The sequence below is a fragment of the Peromyscus leucopus genome, chromosome 13 (genome assembly GCF_004664715.2).
Source record: "Peromyscus leucopus breed LL Stock chromosome 13, UCI_PerLeu_2.1, whole genome shotgun sequence".
Taxonomy (NCBI): Eukaryota; Metazoa; Chordata; class Mammalia; order Rodentia; family Cricetidae; genus Peromyscus; species Peromyscus leucopus.
In genome coordinates this window covers 14022236-14042018 of record NC_051074.1, presented here as the reverse complement: position 1 = coordinate 14042018, position 19783 = coordinate 14022236, and the positions used below count along the sequence as shown (strand labels likewise).

Below are 19783 nucleotides of genomic sequence, written 5' to 3'. Positions count from 1 at the left end.
AGAAGTCTCTATGTCATTATTTGGGAGCTGGCTGGCGGGACAGAGAAAAACTCATTACATACAATTCTGACAAAGTTAAACATCCATAAACAGTAGTATTGTATAGAAAACCTTAAATCCCCAGCACTACCACACAGCATCACACACAAAATTTTTAGCTAATCTACTACTAGTTACATCTTAGAACTCTCAAGTCAGCTGGATAGGATCCATCCTCATATTGAAGTTCCAACATACAGGGAAGAGAAGAAAAAAATATGCTGTTGCTGAACACATCACTGTTACAGGTTGGACAGATGCTGAGAACCAGAGACAGAGAAAAGGGTTCTGAGTAGATGCCTTTAGCTTCTGAGCTGCGAGGGGCCAGGATTCCAAGAAAGATTCCATGAGCTGGGCGCTTGGTGAAATCGATTGAAATGAAAGCACTAGATGGTGCCTATTGGAAATCACAAGGTTCAAGTTTTAAATCCAGACTCTGGGACCTCATTCAATAGGTTAACGTCTCTTGGCTTCAGTTTCTTCTGAAAATTAACATGCCTTAAAGACATCTGAAATGACTCCATGTTGTAATATTAAGTGACAATACAGCCTTGCATTTTTGCTTCAGTTACAATGCCATATAAAAAGTTACTTTCTTCTTTGCAGCTAATACAATTCTATCTAGCAAATTAGGCACTTAAAGAGACAATTAATTCCTCTGGACCATTAAGGCCATTCTCTCTCTGCTTTGAGCAGAGGAAAGGAAGAGTAGAAAAGAAACAATTGCACATTATCCATTCACATTTACTCTCCTTGCCAATATTCTCAGAAGTACACATGAATTAGCCTAATACTGATTGCATATGGTTGTTGCATGTGGAAAACTTGCTACTTTCTTTTTGAACAATGGAAGCTTGCTGCAGATTCCAGCTTCCTCTGACTTATGCAGTGAAAGGACACCAGAGAAAAAACTTGGTTATTGCATGGTGCATCCTTTAATAGCAAACAGGAGAGGACTTGGAAAAAGGCAGTCACAACTAGACTCACTAAATGTGAGTTTTACTATTTTGCACCCAGCTTTAAAGACATTGGAGTTAGGATAGTGAAATGACATGAAAGCAAGCCTCATCAGAAAGGAAAGGCACACAAAGTTCTTTCAGTAATTGGGGGATGTGCTGCCTAGCACTCAGTGCCTTATTAAATTTAGTGACATTTACCCACATTTATATGATGAAGCAAAACTTCCCAGTTGAGATCTTCAGAGGCAATTTCTTCCCCCCCGAGCACCGCCTCATGACTAGCTCCGAGAATAGCAAGTGACACAGCAAAAAAAAAAATGTATTTCCCACTTTTTAAGATTTCATTCTTAGTAAAACTAAGACTTCAGAAATACAAACTCTTCTTTGAAAATATGTGATGTGACAGCCTGCATGTACTTATGGGCACCACGTGTGTGCCTGACACCTGCAGAGACCAGAAGAGGGCATAGGATCCCTTGGAACTGGAGTTCCAGGTAATGGTATGCCATCTTATATGTGTGCTCAGAACCCAACCCAGGCGTTCTTCAAGAGCAGTGTGTGCTCTCAACCACGGAAACATCTCTCCAGTCCCTGAACGCTGATGTTTCCACAGCCACTTATGATAATAAAAACATGCCAGTGACATCTCAAAATTAGGAATTAAAAGGCAAGTGATGGACTAATGCATGTAGCAGTTTCAACATTTAATACGTGAACAGAATTGCACTCACCAGAAGCCTTTTCCTACGTACTCATGTTCTTTTTTTAAAAAATTTATTTATTTTTATTGCATTAGTATTTTGCCTACATGTATGTTTATGGGTGGGTGTCAGTTCGTTCTTGGAGTTACAGACAGTTGCTAGCTTCCATATGGGTGCTGGGAATCGAACCCAGGTCCTCCGTAAGAGCAGTCAGTGCTCTTGCATCTCTCCAGGCTGATATTTATGTTCTTGACACAGAGGTTCAGACAGATGCTCATGGTGATGAGATAGATGGAGGCATAATCAGCCAGCCGCACATCTGGGGCACTCGACTCACAGATACCATTTTACTTGTTCCTTGATAAGATACAGAGGTTTTTCTGAAACATCTTAGGTAATTCTCAAGCAAGAAGTGTCCCTGGATCACCTCTTGAGAAACACAGTTTTATTAGATGAATTTGGAACTAGTTAGAGCCTGTTAAAATATGAGGAGTTAAAAGTCCAGGCTCCACTTAACAGCTCATACAGACCATTAGGCCAGTCCCGATGGACAATACTTGAAACTTCCATGTGAGCAAATGCACTGCATGCTAATTTTTTTCAATTATAAATAAAAATCAGCTGGGTGTTGAATAATTCATGGCTTCCTGCAAAGCTGAATTTGAAAACATCAAGCTGGCAGCCTGTGCCATCCAAGCCCACGCATGGACAGCTGCCATGCACGCATATCCCTTACTTTTTTTGGAGATTCTCTCCACATGCTTTATTACTTGGCTTTCCACATTAGCAAGTCACACGAAACACAATCAATATCACAGAGGCCACAGCGTAATTAAAGACAAAGATGAGGCATCGACAGCTTGCCGGTACAGAAACCTGAAGGGAATAAGGTATTGTTCTCTAATTTATGGAAGCCAAATCCTGGCTAGAAATAAAGATAAATCTGATAATTATTGACTTACTGGAGGGTCCCTTCAGAAATATATACTCAGTTTTCAATTACTATAGCCGCTGGTTAATGGAACTTAAGAAATCAGTCATAAAATGGTTATATTTTACAAGTCAGTGGGATAAGAACGCTGAGAGTCTTTTGATTCCTTTGAGGGCACATTAATTACTTGAAAAGACAGTGTAAGCATTACGTACACTGGGACTTACAGGTGAGGTTTTGAAATTTCAATTTCTTCCCACTGAGCTAAGGGGAAAATGTTGATTTGTTACTCTGAATTTCACATATCATTCTTTCAAAAATGACTCAAGTGTGGGCCTACGTTGGATTCACTCACTGAATTAATGCTGAATTTATGTAGTACAAGACTGACACAAAAATTAAAAAAAAAAATCCCCCCCCCAAAAAAAACACCCTTTTCCTAACCAATGTGGCATTTGATAGCCCAAATCTGAGTCATATTTGTTCCAATAAGTCCCTTTTATTGGCGAGTTTTACCACCTATTAATTTTTATTCCCTTCAGATTTTGCTAATGTGGATTGCAGTGTTTCACACTTTATTGCTTAAAAGAAACCCTGAACGCACCTCCTGAGTGTTCTGGGTCCCAGGGACCTTCACCAGGCTGCTGCAAGGAGAAAGCTCTGCTCTCAGCTGGCCTCAAAGTTGACTCTAGTCTGTGGAATTTGTGGATTCTGTCTCTGACTAGGATAGCATTGCCCCTTTCCTCACGTTCTGCACCCTCTCTTGCATCAGACGGACCCAAGTCCTTTTTCTGGACTACGTTTGCAATCTCAGCTACTGTGTCTGAACCGGATTCTGCCTTTTCTGCAGGGTTATATCTGTGCACATGAACCACATCTTCCCTCTCTCCTAGCAGCTTGGAAAGCAGTGAATAGAAATCACCTGTGGGGGGGAAAGAGATAAAGAGGCAGAGTGTTTACAAGACAGTAAATTTTACAAAATTTGGTTCCTTAGAAACATCATCTCTTGATTGTGACAGTGAGTGAGAAGTAAGGTTGTTTATCAGACTTTCACAGATAGGAATGGAGGAATGGGATGGACAGAAGAGAGGAGAATGAACTCAAACACTGGAAACAGATTCTTACATTTCATTTATACACCATCTTCTCCCTGCTACTTCATACACATTGTGACTATTGACATATTAGTAGAAATAAAACAAAATAATTCACACATGATGGCACGGCTTGTTTTAATCATTGGCTTTCACGGAATAGTTTAACCGACATGGAAAGTAAGAAATAGTTTAACTGATATGGAAATTAAGAATTTAGGAATCCTTCAGATTTCAAAAATAAAGTTGTCACAGCTGCATTAAAGAAAGCTATCATCACAACCAAACAGTTTAAATTTGTCTTAAAAACCTGTTAAAGCATAAGCTATAAGAAATCAAATACTTTTTCTCAAGACTATTTGTGAAATATAACCAATCTACCAGACATGTGTATATGTGACAACTGAAAAGCCAGTCTTATGATTTCCCTAGTAGCTAGCACAAGTAGTTCCAATTGTTCCTCTTAAGCAAGAAATGAAGCAATTTCAGAATAATTATCTTTTGATATAAGAATCCTTTAAAAGCAGTTGGAAACAAAGAACATAAAAGGGGGGAAAACCCTGAAAAATCATTAGCTGAGTCATCACTAAGTGTTTTTTATGAGTATATTAAAGAATGAACTTGGGTAGGATTTTATGAAAACAAATCATGGACAAACTGTGGTTAGATACAATATCAAAAGAAAACCCATACAATATTTTAGTCATTATCATTTACGTGATCCCATCTATTATGTCTGGTACGTGAATGGAAAACACACAGGTGGTCCCCTGGCAATCCCCAGGTCTTGCTGTTCTCAATCTACTCTACAGGTTGGCTACTAGGAGAAACCATGTTTGTAGGTTCTGATTGCCTACATTGAACTACATCTGCATCACCATTGGCTAACATTTATAAGGCTTTTTTACAGGGCTACGAGAAGCCAAAAAGTCATAAATGGTTTAGGTATGACGCAAGCCACTGAAGAATATATTCTTAAGACATTTGTGCAAGGGGATACAAAGTCTTTCCAAACTTACACCTAACACATTAGTCATAGTTACAAATAATCTTGGCTTAATAGTTCAAAGTAGGTTTGAAATTCTTGCCCATGCAATCAGCTTATCCTAGGTGAAATCTTCAATCAGAAAACAATTCTTAATTAATGGGGCGATCTCTTCAAAATACACAAAACAAATCATGACTCAACCAAACTGGTTAGTTCACAGTCACACTCTGCCTTACAGTAGAAAGTTCATCCACTTCAGCTAAATTCTTCTCTCTCACAAAGTATAAACAGTTCATCATGCTTGAGTAATGAGACATTTCACATAGAAAAATAAAATATAATGTTATTTCAAGAAGAGATAAAACATAATTTCAAACTTGAATCAATGTCATTACGTTAATAAGAAAGGAGGAATGTAGACTGAGTACTTTGCAGAGTCCCACAAGCTTCATCCAAGTCTAACAGCAGTCGGTCATAAAATACCAAGTGCAGAACACTGTTGTTCCTTTGAAACAGTCATTTAAAATTATCTTTGTGTTAGGAAAGCTAAACGTTAAAGCAACAGGATAGGCTTGGCTGCACTGCGCTGTGAAAACACAGCTCTGGAGACCACTAGATGGCTGTCTCATTATCTCCCAATATTTTTTATACAGGAAACTGACCAGTCAATCACTCTCTTTCTCTCCCTCTCTCCTGGCTGCTCCTGGATAGATGGAATATTGAATGGCTAACCATTTTTCTTAAGCACATTAGGGTGTCTCTACTTCAGAACTATGTCTGATGAGACTTTAGATGGAGCAGGACATAAACAGAAGAGATTGGCTGGAAAAGATTTTCTCCCATTGTGTAAACTGTCTCTGCTCTGCGGATGTTTTTTTCCCCCCTGGTGCAGGGGCTGTTCAGTTTCACATAGTCCCAATTGTCAATTCCTGCTATTATTTTTCTAGCTGCAGGAGTCCCTTTCAGAATGTCCTTGCTTATATCTATACACTGAAGTGTTTTACTCAAACTTCCCTTTGTCATTTTCAGAGTTTCTTATCTTCTATTAAGGTCTTTGATACACTTTCAATTGATATGGGTAACAGACAATGGTCTAGTTTAATTCTTCAACATACTGGCATCCAGCTTTCCCAATACCATTTACTGAAGAGGCTAAAATGCATCTTTTTGACACCTCTGTGTCATCAAAAGATGGATGTTTAAGAGGGGATATGACTGAGGAGATGGAAGGGAGGAGAACATTGAGGGGAAGGGTTAATAAAACTAAGGATACGTGAAAAGGCTGTATGGCAACCCACTATTTTATAAGCTAATTAAGAAATGTAATTTTTAAAGGAGTTTGAACTGAGAAAGCATGCATGGGTGAATAATGCTTCTCCCAGAAGTCACAGAATATTAAAGAAAAATCCCAGAACCAGGCATGAGACACCACTCCTTGAGTTCTTTGGTCAGGAAGGCTCTTAGAGCCCCTGAAGCAATAAAGGTTCCTGCCCTGCCCTTGGTTACTCACCAGAACTAGATGCAAAGACCCAAAGACACCAATTCCTTTCCTTACGTGACTTAGAGAAAGCAAGTTGGCACTGAGCTGGAGACTTCTCTGTGCACTAGCTCTTATAGTGGGAGGACCTCTCCTCAGGCAGTAGGATCTGGGGGAGTTGGTTTTGTGAATCTAGGATCCCTACCGGGAAGGCAGTGGTAAGCAGGTTGCTGGATGAGCAAGGACATATCCACACACAGAGATTATTGATGCTCTCAGTGGGCAGTGGTTAATGTAGAGACTCATAACTGGTTGAAAAACCAGCTGAAAATTGTGATTACTCAGTGTTCACCATAATGGTATCACTTGCTCCATGGATCAGAGATCATCACAGAAGAGGCAGAAGATAGAATCTGAGAGCCAGAAAATGGGGAGGGTGGCTGCTGTGAAATGTTCTCTTGTGGTCCTGACCACTGCACTCACAAACTCAGAGCGGCTGTGGCTACTTCAAAAGATTGAGCCCTAGCATTCCATCACAGATGGGGAAGGGCTCATGATGTCCAATCTGTAGATGAGGAACTATTGGCAAGTTTCAGCATGGGGAAGTGATGTGGCCACTGCCATGCTAGCCATGTCCCAGTTAATAACACCCCATCTATGATCAAGAAACAACCCTAATTAGACTCATTGCCTCCTTATAAATTATGAGTAGTGTGTGTGTGTGTGTGGGGGGGGTGTTGCTGGGAAGAAGAAGGGGTCCAGAGGAAGTGAGATGGAGTAAATATTTAAAGTAGATTATATGCATGTATAAAACTGTCAAAGGATAAATTACCAACATTTTAAAAAATCTTCGGTGGCTTGCTTTGCTGTTGGTTATTTCTGGGTATTCATTGGTCCACATGTCTTTAAAGTCCACAGAGGAAGAGGGAGCTATGCCTACTTAGGTGCGTTGGATGGCCAGTTCTGCCAATCCTTCCTTCGCATCTTAATCTTTTCTACCTACACCTTCTCTTTGCCTCACTGAAGGCTTCAGTGGTCATGAAGGACAGACTGAGCAGAGCTCCTCCTCTGATGCGTGATGTTGAATTTGCTCTCTGCTGTCTGCTGATGGATGGAGCCACACCTACTTAGAGTCCTCTGGGTTATATGCCACAGACTCTTATTCCTCACACTCTTATATCTTTCTGTTTAAAAGTTCCCATACAACATGCACACACCCATATACATGCACCTTCCCCACCACACAATTAAAAAAAAAAATCTTAAAAAAAACCCCCTGCATTCTGAAATGTCCTCCTTTAATACCCCCTTTCAAATATTAGAAACTTAACATGTTTAAAATTTAATTATTTTTCTGCTTTCCATTTTTATAGGTTTTTTTTCCCCCATAGTTATTCTCTCAATCCAAAGCACTGAATTTGCCCTTCTCTCTCTAGTGACCCACACAGTCCAAATGATCCAGATTAGGAATGTTTTTTTGCTTAATGACCATAAGTACTCATCAGGGATTCCCATCATCCTCCGGTTGTCATGCTGAGAGAAAAGTTGTTCCCTTTCCTCCCAATAGACCTCAATCCTGATCTGGACTTGAAACCTATCATGTGGTGTTGAAGCCTCTGTCTCTCTGCTGATTGGATTGTGAATGACAGAGCCCCGCCTCCTTAAAGCCCTCTGGGTGACACTCCTGACACCTTCCCCTCATGTCAGTCAATCTGTGCATTTCTGAGTGATTTCTCTAATTCTTGTCTGAGACTCTCTGCTAAGGTAACCACACAATTTATTTCCAAAACTGAGATACTTTGGGCAAGGCAGATCATGTTATTAATATTTATGCTAGGAAAAATGTGGGTGATCCTAAAAACTGTCTGTTACCATATCTGTAGCTGACAGATAACAGCCATGTAAGTAGCTTCCAGCCCATGTAGAACAGCAGAAGTAGCCACTGTGTTTTAGGTTAGCATGTCCTCATAACTTTGCTGACATCCTCATAGAATTTAACACATTCCATCTCTATGACATAGCTATTATTATTTTCCTCATACCTGGTGTGGAAACTAAAGGCAGTTCTATCTTGCCCAGCTGCTAGGAAGTTCAGCAGGGATTGGAAGCACAGTGGTACTGAGTTAAATTCTACTGAGGTTTGGATACACTTGTGCCTCCTAAGGATTTGCAGGTCGAAAATGATTTCTTTTTGCTAATTATTAACAAGGTAGAAATTTAGTCAGATTACTGTATAAGATCTCAGAATTCTATAGGAAGAAGTCCATTAACAGATACATGCCATCTGGCCTCCAGAGTGTGGGCTAAATACACCTATTTTTAAAACACAGTTACATTTCTTTGGGTCTTCTGTTACAGTAACAAAACTGACAAATACACTGTGTGAACTGTTCCCTGTACTGGATCCAGGATCAGTTCTCTTGTTCATAGTGGCCAAAGTCCCTTCCTACAAATTTACTTCCAATCTGCCGATCTATGTTATTTTTCTTTTAAATTATCTTTCTTCCTAGTTCAGAAGCCAGGTTTATTTTTAAAGAAATAACTTTCTCTTTGTTCTAACCTGTTCATAGCACTAGGAACTTGTAAACCAATTAGTGCATATTCACAGCAGTCCCTTTGTAAAACTGAACTGAAGGATAATGACTAGTTTCTTTGTTATGCCACCGAAGAAGAGTACTTTGTTTTCCTCATCAGTTTTACCTAACACCGTCAACATAATCTTTCATGCAAGATCAAATCAGACACAATGTGCTAAAATAGTTTTTTTTTGAACACATTTAAATTATTTCTGGGAATGTAGAAATTATGATATGAATGTCAATAATGAAATAACTTCTTTTCTTATCCACTACCATATTCCCACTGATCAGGGCAGCTCCTATCATGGGACAGCCCAATAAATGATTCTTGGTTTTACAAAAGTAGCTTGTGCAAGATGTTGCCCTTTCTTCTGTGTTAGCAGAGACAATTTTTTTTCCTTGATAATTTGATCCTGCAGAGAGACTCTATTTGTTCCTCCGACATCCGCTAACACTTCGATTCTTATGAAATGCATAGGCAGGTCCCTGATGTAATTTGACTGAGACAGTTTGATATTTGAAAAACACAATTAGAGTAGTGACTAATGTGCTGAGAAAAATGGGAGTTCGCAGTCCACACAAATGTAAACAACAATTAAACTCTAAATTTCTAAGTTGTGTGCTTGCATTAACTACCTAAGGGAACAACAAGAATTTTTCTACTCGGTAGGAACTGTTTACTAATCCTTGCTCCCTGAAAGGAATTTCTCTTGTTTACTTCCAAGAACATGATGAGAATAAACTAAAATGAATGCAAATATACATTTAAAAAATAAAGATGACCCATGAGGCCAGATGTGGTGGTTCACACCTGTAATCCCAGCACTCAGCAGGTGCAGGCTGGGAGATAACAGGTCTAGGTTAGCAGGGGCTATATAACATTTCGGGCCAGCCTGGGGTACAGAATGACACTGTCTCAAAAAAAACATAAAAGAGGGAAAATGGGAAAAAAAGTAGAAGAAAAAAATTGCTGTGTGAGTTTCTTTTAAATAAAGATAATTGGATTAAAAAAACACAATTGCCTTTAACTTTTAGAAAATGTAAAATCTGAACTGTGGCAGATGGTTCACTTTAAAAATAACGACCAGGTGCAGGAGCTGGAAAGATGTTTTAGCAGTCACCAGGATAGCTGCTCTTGCGGGGAACCCAGGCTCACGTCCCAGCACCCACATGGCAGCATCCAACCATATGTAACTCCAGTTCCAGGGAACTCAGCACCTTCTTCTGTCCCCTGTGGGACACATGGTACACTTACATACGTGTGGGCAAAACACTCATACATGTAACAGTAAATAAATAGAAATATAACAATTTAAAATGACTAAGAACCTCTTAGTAATTTTCTAGGATATGAACGACCACTTATTAAAGAAGTCACTAGTACTTACTATACACAGAAGACCGCTCCCATGACTCCTCTGTGATTTCCATGGTACACAGAGAGGAAATATGCAGTTCACGGGCAGTTTAAGCACTGACAAGATATGCCAAGTAACCACAATAATAAATTGCAACAAGCCAATAATCACGTGTAAGATAACTGATTAATGAGAAGGATGTATGGAATGGAAAAAGAAAGTACTTTTTAAAAAATAGTTTAATATTTGGTTTTATGATACCAACTTTCTCTATTGGTTAAATACCGATTTGGTTTATTAATTGTTCACTTGTTATTAACTCACAACATTTATTCTCCAGCCTTAAAGTAATAAACGTGAGATCATGATGCCCAGCTCAAGGCTCACAAATGAAATGACTATTATTAGAGGAGAAGAGAAGATAGGTGAGAAACATCAAAGGGGAGAAGGCTTTTGCAATTACCATGTATACAAATCTATATGGGAAGGCACAGTCATGTGATAAATGATCATTCACATTCTGTTACTAGGGAACCAATTCTAAACAGCATTCAGTCAGCTTCTCAGAGGCTTGGGGGTATTTAGAATTGTGTTTGATATATGAGTTCAATAAATAAAGACTTGTGAGTAACTCATAAATCACAACAAACTGATAAATGTTAGCAAATGAGACCACATACAGGAACTGTAGTGTATTTAAAACTGGGCCGAATGACAATGAGGGTCCTTGGAATCAGTTAAGAATATAATATTAATCACATGTACTTTGTAGGGGCATCAAATGACTGTCTTGTTCTGAATAACACAAAGAACTATACATTTCAGCTACTGCATCCGTGTGTGCCTCACTCCTACAGCTGACCAGATCTTACCTCAGAAAGCTTTTCCAGTCTACTGTTATGGCTTTAACTTTACAACCCTTTTCCTTGATTTTGCTTATTTGATAAAACTTGCCAATGATAATTCATTTTTGTTAGCATAAAACCACTGCGAAATTATTTTGTTTCACAGAAGGTGTCTGATGACCTTTAACTGCCTGGGGTCATGGAGTGTTTTCCCTCTACAAATTGTATTTTTGTCCCATTCTCCCTGTCTTGGGATTATAGCTTCTCACTCTGACCTTTGAGTAGAAAGATTGATTATATATGGGCACAAAGACTACATGAGAAGGGTTTTGAGTAAACTGAATAAAACGTGTCTAAGGTCCTTTCTGCAGCAAAAGAAATGCTGTCCAGAGGAAAATGCACCATTTTGAGGATGTGCGGGTACTGTACATTAGTGCTTTCAACTCCATCTTGAGTTATGGAAAACACTGAACCACACTATACAAGCAACATAATTTAAGAGCAACATCTGTATTCTGAATTTTAAGCATAGCAATACTGAATTTCAAAACTTATAAATATACTTGTATAGATTCTTGCTTGAGGCAGGTAAGCTTCCATTTCTAAATAATGCTGATAGAAACACCAGGCTGTACACAGCAAACAAGTGTGAGACGGAATAAGGAAAATTTATGTGTCAGTCGAGACATGTGAGAGATCTCGTGAGTGTGTCCATATCTGCTCTGGAAGATCTCAGGACCACTTCCTTTCAGATAGCTTGGTAGCACTCATTTCCTTCACCTACAACCACTGTAACTGGATTCACACAGTAGCTCATTGCTTAATTTATTGTACTTTATTATACATGTAGGCACTAGTTCACTTGTTTGCTGTACTTATTAAATACAGGTAATCATTCACTGTTTACTGTACTCATATATGTAGGTAATTCCTCACAATGATTTAAGGGATGGTGATATTTCTATCTTTATGCATGGAAACACGTTAATTAATTTGTTCACATATACACTCATATATAGAGAAATGAGATATTTAAAAATCAATAGGAGTATAACCTAATTATGCATCCATTAAAAATAACTGTTGCAGGTTGGGTATGTATCTTCGTAGGTAGGTAATACTTGCTTAACATTACCTAGGTTTGATTCTCAGCATTGAAAAAATATCACCCTTGTCAACAGTTTTTATTATAATAGGAAATATGAAAAATATAATAGTTTTTAAAAGATAATATAAACTATATATATTATAGTCTAATATAAATATTCTCTGTATGATGTATAAATACATGCATACATATTTAAAATATAAGTGTAATACATATTTTACATACAGGTATTTCTTTGTACTATCAACCTTTTGCTTATTTATAGTTTGTATAGTTATATTTTATAATGAATAGTATTTAAAAGCTCAAAGCACCCATTATTTAAAAAACTCTGCAGACTGGTGTAACACCTTGTTAAGATGTTTTCAATTGTTGCGTTATCCAAGATAATTTGAAGGGTGAAAGAGTTATGTAGCACTGGCACTTGGGTGTTTCAAAATTACACCATCTGCAACAGAGTCTGAGACATTCTTGCCAAGGATGCTGTAGAAGGACAGTGTGCTAAAAGTAAGCACAGAGGCCATACCACATGGCTTCGTGTGACTCAGATGTCTATTGATTTTCAGTCAAGATTAATGTTCTGGGAACCAAGTTAATAGCTAGCAATTTTAGTGGTGAGAATTTCAAAGAAAAGAAAAAAAAAAAAAGAATTAGATGAACACATGCTAAAAGGATAGTGGAGTTTCATTGGATTTTTTTTTCTCCATGTTGGAGACACAGTCTGACTGGGTAGTCTAGATGACCAGCAAGCCCCAAGGATCCTCTGTCTCCACTCATTTAGTGCTAGGGTTACAAATGCATGCCACTGCATCCACTTTTATGAGGTGCTCGGATTCAAATTCAGATCTTCATGTTTACATGGCAAGAACTTGACCCATTCATCCATCTCCCCAGCCCCTGTAGCTACATTTTTTAAATTTAAGTTAATGGAATATGGACATTCCTCATGCACTCTTGTGATCTTAGTAAAGTTTGTACTTTTAAAAAGACCTATCAGCTTTTAAACGAATGCTGCATACAGACTTTTGATATGTAGGTTTGCAGACAGATAGCATATTACTATTTTATGTGTATGAGTATACACATATATTTATGTGTAGAACTATCTATAGTGTTTGCAGAACAACCTGGACCTGGGGGCAGTATAGAGCTTGCCTTCACAGACAGGTTCCTGTTGTTACAGGTAATTGTTTTCATGTCTCACAACTGTTCTGTTTTTTACCACAGTTTGAGACTTTCTGTGGAATCAATATAGTTGATATCTGCTGGTTTGTGCCTAGCATTACAGAAATAATTTAGGTCTATTATTTTTTTATCGAAGGTAAAAACATTAAAAGAGTTAATACAATTTGGAGGAATACAAGGGGACACATTGGGCCAGAATAACAAAATAAAGTTATAGGTTAAGTTTAAGGGCTTACTTTAAAAATTATGACACATGGGTAATTTATTTGAATAATTACAGCCCTCCCACTACCTATTTGGTCAGCAGGACTTCCTAGGGAGTGAAATAAATAGATCTTTTGTGCAAACAAATGTCTTTCTGAATAATAGCCTGCTTTCTCAGTAATGAGTACACCTGTTCTGTGCATTGTAAAGAAAGAGACTGATCTCATTAGTATATCAGATAATCTGTATGAATGTGCCATAGCTTTGCGTCTCTACTTAAATCTTTAGCTGATGGCCTTCAGTGACCAGTGGGTTAACACAGAGACTATAGTAGCTATTGGCCTAGCTTTGCGAGTTACTACTTCACAGAATGTTGGAGGGGATAATGGATATACCCATTCCAGCACATGAGCACCAGAGCTTATTTTCTACAACTGAGTCAGAATAATATTTCCTTCCAAGTTATATTACTTTCCTTACAGTATTTTTCTTTTCCAATTATAAGTAGAAGAAAACAGAAACAGTAGAAAAATTCTTCTCTGGAATTCACAAGAGTCTGGGCACATTTAAAGTTTGATGCTATGAAACAAAGGGTAACTACACGGCAAATATGAAGGTCTTTAGGTGTTTTAAGGGGAAACGGTATGTATAGTTGAAACTACCTCGATCTGAGTGATTAGAAGTAAGAATGATTTGCTTATGCGGTCTTTAGGTTTTTACCTTGATCAACCAATTAAACTAACGTGAAAAGGAAGTGATAATCCAGCCTCAGGTTACATATCTACAAATGACACTCTCATCTGACACTATCACATGTATATTAGTATCTGTGAAGGAGTTTTAAGACTGTTCAAATTATTTTGAAGACATAAATTCAAATTGTGTCCACTGTCAAAACAATTATTTGTAAACCTGGGCAAATTTCAGCATAGTTAACAGTAGACTCTGTTAACACTATCTGTAATCAGGTTGCTACTCCTGAGTTCCTAACAAGTGTATCAACAGGATTGATAAAATTAGCTATTTTAAGTTATACCCACAGTTTTTTTAGTGCAAAAACATCTCCCTGGTTTTGAATTAACATATACACAGAAACACTTGAAGCTAAGCTGCATTTAAAATGCTTTATTTTAATAAGGTGTTTTCTTTTTTTTTTTTTTTTGCACGTGTATGTGGTGTGAATGCACTTATGTGTGTTTGCATTTGTGTGTATAGGGGTGCACATGTGTGTGCTCATGTATGCAGAGGCCAGAGGATGATGTAGGTCTTCTTCTTCAACTGATCTCTACTATATTTTCTGAGGCAGGGTATTTTGCTGAACCCAAAGCTCATCCATTTGGCTAGTCTAGCTGGTGAGCTTGCCCTGGGGATCCCTTGTCTTGGCCCTCTAAGTTCTGAGATTACAGATGGGCCACCATGCCTGCCTGCCTTTTATGTGAGTGGTGGAGATCTGAACTCTGCCTTCATGCTTGTTCAGCAAGTGCTTTTTCCACTGAACTATCTCCTTGACCCAAACTTCCATACATTGTTAATAGAAGACATTTATTTACTTGTCTCATATTGACATGCTACTGCATTCATATTAAGCTAATGTTTAAAAGCATATCATATTTAACCCAAAATGAATTAATTGGAGACATATTCTAATACCTAACCCCAAATATTATTTTCTAAAGAACTTGTAAGAGTCAAAATCTCTGGAGAGTACTTTCTCACTGCCAGTACATATAGTTTATGACATAATAGCTACAAACGGTCCTACTTCAAATACACAGAACACAGGGAAAAATGATCCTGTCTTAACTCATGGCAATACAACACAAGACTATGAATGCACAGCAGCAGTCTCTCCTGTCCTGCTGAGGGCAGGAAGAGTGACTTAAACAGGCAGGCTTAATTCTCAATTTCTATTTTGCTGAAATGCAAATACAGTTAACAAACATAAGGATTTAAATAGAAAAGTTCACTGGATTTCAAAAGCAGGCCAATGCTTGTTTTTCACGGTTGTATTTGCACACCTATGTACTATATTAAAAAGTTACAATAGTGAATAATCTCAAGCAAAGACAGAGAAGCCTAAGATGACTAAATTACATTAATGAATTATGCTTTTGTGGCTAAGTACAATTGGCCGTTTCCTTATACATTATGCATCATATCAGAATAGTAATGATATGGTTTGAGGCTGATATAGAGACACACACTATTTGATGCCTTTACAATTTGGCTGCCTATTTTGATAATGAATACTTTTATAGGCTGATTATAGAAGTAAGTATACATACCCTGCTCTAACACCTCTTCCTCTTCATGCCTTGGCTGCTGGGTTAGAGCAATTTTATCTTTGTTTTCTGTTTCTGTAAAGGATCAAAGAAGTTGAGTGTGAATTATAGCACATATCACATACTTTACTAGTTTACTGGGATTCTGCCATCAAAACAGCAATATTACTCAGAATCTTGTGTTAATTACATTATCAAGAAACTTTTTGGATGGAATGCTCTCATTCACAATCTTCTGCCACCCCCAGCACAACTACCAGTTACCTGTCTTGTTATATAAGCAGGCCAACTATTTTTTGGTAACATATTAATTACAGAGCATTAAAAAATAAGTTTCAACAAACTACTCATATTGAGTTTTTAAATTGACCTTAATAATAAGTAGCATGCCTAATGATTGACTACAGAGGCTAAAATAATTTGAGATTAATCATATAGTCCAGTGAGAAAACAAGTGAAAATACAGAGCACAAGACCACATAATCCTCTCGCTTACCTTTGTGATGGCCATGCATCATCACCATGTCAGATTTTACGGCTATTGGAATGTTGGCCTCTGCTGGTATAGTTCTGAACATATCTGGGGCCACGTTCTGTGTACAGGTCATGAAGGAAACGGCATATTTGGCTTCCATGTAATACATGATGTATAAGTTGCACATTTCATCACTAGATGTGCCACTGTAGGGGGAATAAAGTAGACAGAGCATAGAAACTGTTCAAATAGAACACGTCATTAGCACAGGATAAATGAAATGAGGAAATCTGGCCAACAATGGACTCAACAGCGAAAAAACTGCACCTGCTTTATGTTTCTACATTAAGACCTATCACAGTCTCCAACATCAGAAGCACATTATCAAAGCTGTAATTCCACCCAACAATGGGGTATCGGTTTCTGGGTACTCTGTGGGCATCGCCCAGTACCACAGGTGAAAATGGCATTGAAGTAGCTCAGAGATGCAGTTTTTTTCCCTCCAAAGTCCTTTTATTCTTTGTTTACCTTCCATGTTATAAAAACCCACACATAAATCCATTACATTTTAAACAAATTACATTGTTCTAGTTCTAATTATCAACTTTCAGGAATCTAGAATCATCTGACATTCTAGTTTATCTCTGTTGCTCTGAAAAAATAAACCATTCTGACCAAAATTAAATTAGGGGAGGAAAAGTTGTGTTTCAACTTACAGGTTACAGTCTATCATCAAAGGCAGTCAGGGTAGATGCTCAAGGAGTAACTTTAAGCAAAAATGATGGAGAAGTACTATCACCTGGTTCATTTACAGGGTTAAGCTTAGATAGCTTTCTTATAAATCCGGGGTCACCAGCCTAGGGGTAGTGCCGTCTACAGTGGGCTGGGCCCTCCTACATCAACTAAGAATCAAGAAAATTTCCCAAATGCAAACACTAGACTAAGCTGATCTAGGAAGTCAGTTGAGACTTCTCTCTCAAATGACTGTAGTCTGTGCAAGTGAATAGTAACAACTAAGAAGGACATCTGGAAAGGGTGTTTCCATGAGAAGGAGCTAGATTAGATTTGCCTGCAGGCAAGACTGTTTGGAAGTCTTGTGATTGTCTGGAAGACCAGTCTAACAGTGGGTTGGCTCTAGCTGCTTCAATTTCCAACTGCCTTTACTTCCGTGCAAAGATTGTTTGTGACCTGGACTTGTGAGCTGATAAACCCTTTCTGCTTTAAGATGGTTTTCATCGGGGTACATTATCAAATCAACAGGAACATAATTAGGACTCCAATAGGAATATCATGTATTATATAGAAGTACACTTACTGTCCAGTGTCTAGAAACTTGTTCTGGATTCACTGCCTCCTTTTTATGGTCATGTGTCACCTGATGCACCCTAAGTATAACCCTGATATCTGACCTTGCAACTGAGTGAAGGAGCAGGGAACGAAAGAATCACCAGCAGGGAGTCCCAATGAATTATTCTTAACCTCTTCCAAGGGGTGCACATCTTACCGATGTAGTACCATATAGCTGATAGGTAATGCTAAACATAGGTGTTTAAAACACTGAAACAGCTATTTCTAAGCAAACAGTTCCAGGCAATAGAAATAACACTCAGTCCTTTACAAAGCATGCTTTCTTCCTCAGTCAACACAGGCTACCAGGTATTTAAGATTTTTCTCTGGTAATTAAGGAGGCTTTGCATCCACACACTTCAGAAGGCTTGTATAGCAACTTAGTTCTGGAAAAAGCACATTGCTTTTTGGTTATTAGTTGTAACCATTTTTAGCAAGCCTAATCAAAAAACCAGCTCTAAAGTAGACTGCTTGCTCTGGGGAAATTCATCAGTGTTGATTTTTCCAGCAGTGTCATGCGGCAATCAATTCTTTTCCATAGCAACATAGATGACATCAGCAAGAAAAGGGAAAAAAAATAAAAATCTTTTCCAAATAGGATGTGATTCCTGTAAGCTGTGAAAATGTACGGCCCCTGTGAGACCTCAGGAACTGGCTCTCGCAGTGAGGAGAAGCTCTGGTAATGTTTCAGAAATCATTTGGCTTCTTACTCCAAATCCGATATACGTCATTTTAACTGCCTTTTCCATGAAATAAAAGCAAATAGTGAAGTGAAGCAATCCTACGCAAACACCTGTTCACTATGCACTTCTTCATGGTGTCAAGACACCACCCAAAATTATATTTGAGCAGGTTTAGGGCTGGTCAGAAAATGATGCACTCTAAAAGGAATGGGGGGTCCCTCAATAAAAGGACACGGAAGAAGAAAGCTTTTGCTTTTTGCCTGCTTGGCCCTCCTCTCTCTCACAGGCAAGTTCATCTATGATGCTGAGGTATTCCTTTGCTGCTATAAGAACCTATTTTTTTGGATTCCAAGGATTATTGAAGACAAGTAGAAACATCCAGGCTTGTTGAATGAACACTTACATTCTTGGATTTTCTATCAGCAGACAGACATTGTTGGACTAGCTGGACAGCAGCCTGTAAGCTTTTGTAATAAATTCCCTTTTAATATATATAGATTCATTCTAGAAGTTCTGTTCTTCTAGAGAACTCTTGATTAATACAAGACCCATAACCCCTAGTGAAATAGAAACACTGATTAAAAGTTCCTTCCCCCAGCAACAAAAAACCAGAGCCAGATGGATTCTGCACAGAATTCTATCAGACATTCAAAGACAAATTAATGACCACACTTATTATTTATTTATTTATTTATTAATTATTCCACAAAATAGAAACTGAAGGAATACTGCTTAATTCATCTTATGATGCCACTATTACCCTGATACCAAAGCCACACAAAAAGGCAACAGAAAAGAAAAATTTTTACCAATATCCCTTTATGACAATAAATGCAAAAATTCTCAATAAAACACTTGTAAATCAAATCCTAGACGACATCAAGATTAACCACCATGATCAAGTTGGCTTCATCCCAGATGAAGATGAGATGCAGGGATGGTTCAACCCAGGTAAATTGATAAATGTAATGCACCACATAAACATACTGAAAGACAAAAACCACACCCCTTTATGATAAAAGTATTAGAGAGGCTAGGGGTGTGTCTTAGTTAGGGTTACTATTGCTGTGATGAAACACCATGACAAAAGCAATTTGGGGAGGAACGGCTTTTTTAGCTTTACACTTCCACGTCATTGTCTATCACTGAAGGAAGTCAGGGCAACATTTCAAACAGGGTAGGAACCTGGAGGGAGATGCTGATGCAGAGGCCATAGAGGGATGATGCCTACTGGCTTGTTTCACATGGTTTGCTTAACCTGCTTTTTAAATAAAACCTAGGACCACCACCCACAATGCGCTGGGCCCTCAGTCATTTATCATTAATTGAGAAAATGCCCCTACAGACTTGCCTCCCACCCTGTTTTATAAAAGCATTTTCTTACTTGAGTCTTCTTCCTTTCCAATGATTCTATCTTCTGTCAATTTGAAATAAAACTAGCTTGCACAGGATACAAGTGCTATACCCCAACATAATAAATGTAACTTATAGTAAGTTCACAGCTAACATCAACCTTAAAAGAAGAGAA

At 38.2% G+C, this 19783-nt stretch overlaps 1 protein-coding gene across 1 annotated transcript in view; it reads right to left on the bottom strand.

The window, feature by feature from the left end:
- Pam (peptidylglycine alpha-amidating monooxygenase) overlaps nucleotides 1–19783 on the bottom strand; it is a 163830-nt gene that overhangs the window by 48859 nt on the left and 95188 nt on the right. Inside the window, exons 12-14 of the mRNA XM_028879086.2 lie at nucleotides 16247–16431; nucleotides 15754–15825; nucleotides 3235–3552 (exon numbers count right to left, since the gene is read on the bottom strand). Coding sequence (XP_028734919.1) covers nucleotides 3235–3552; nucleotides 15754–15825; nucleotides 16247–16431 — 575 coding nt within the window. The remainder of the gene's footprint in view (nucleotides 1–3234; nucleotides 3553–15753; nucleotides 15826–16246; nucleotides 16432–19783) is intronic.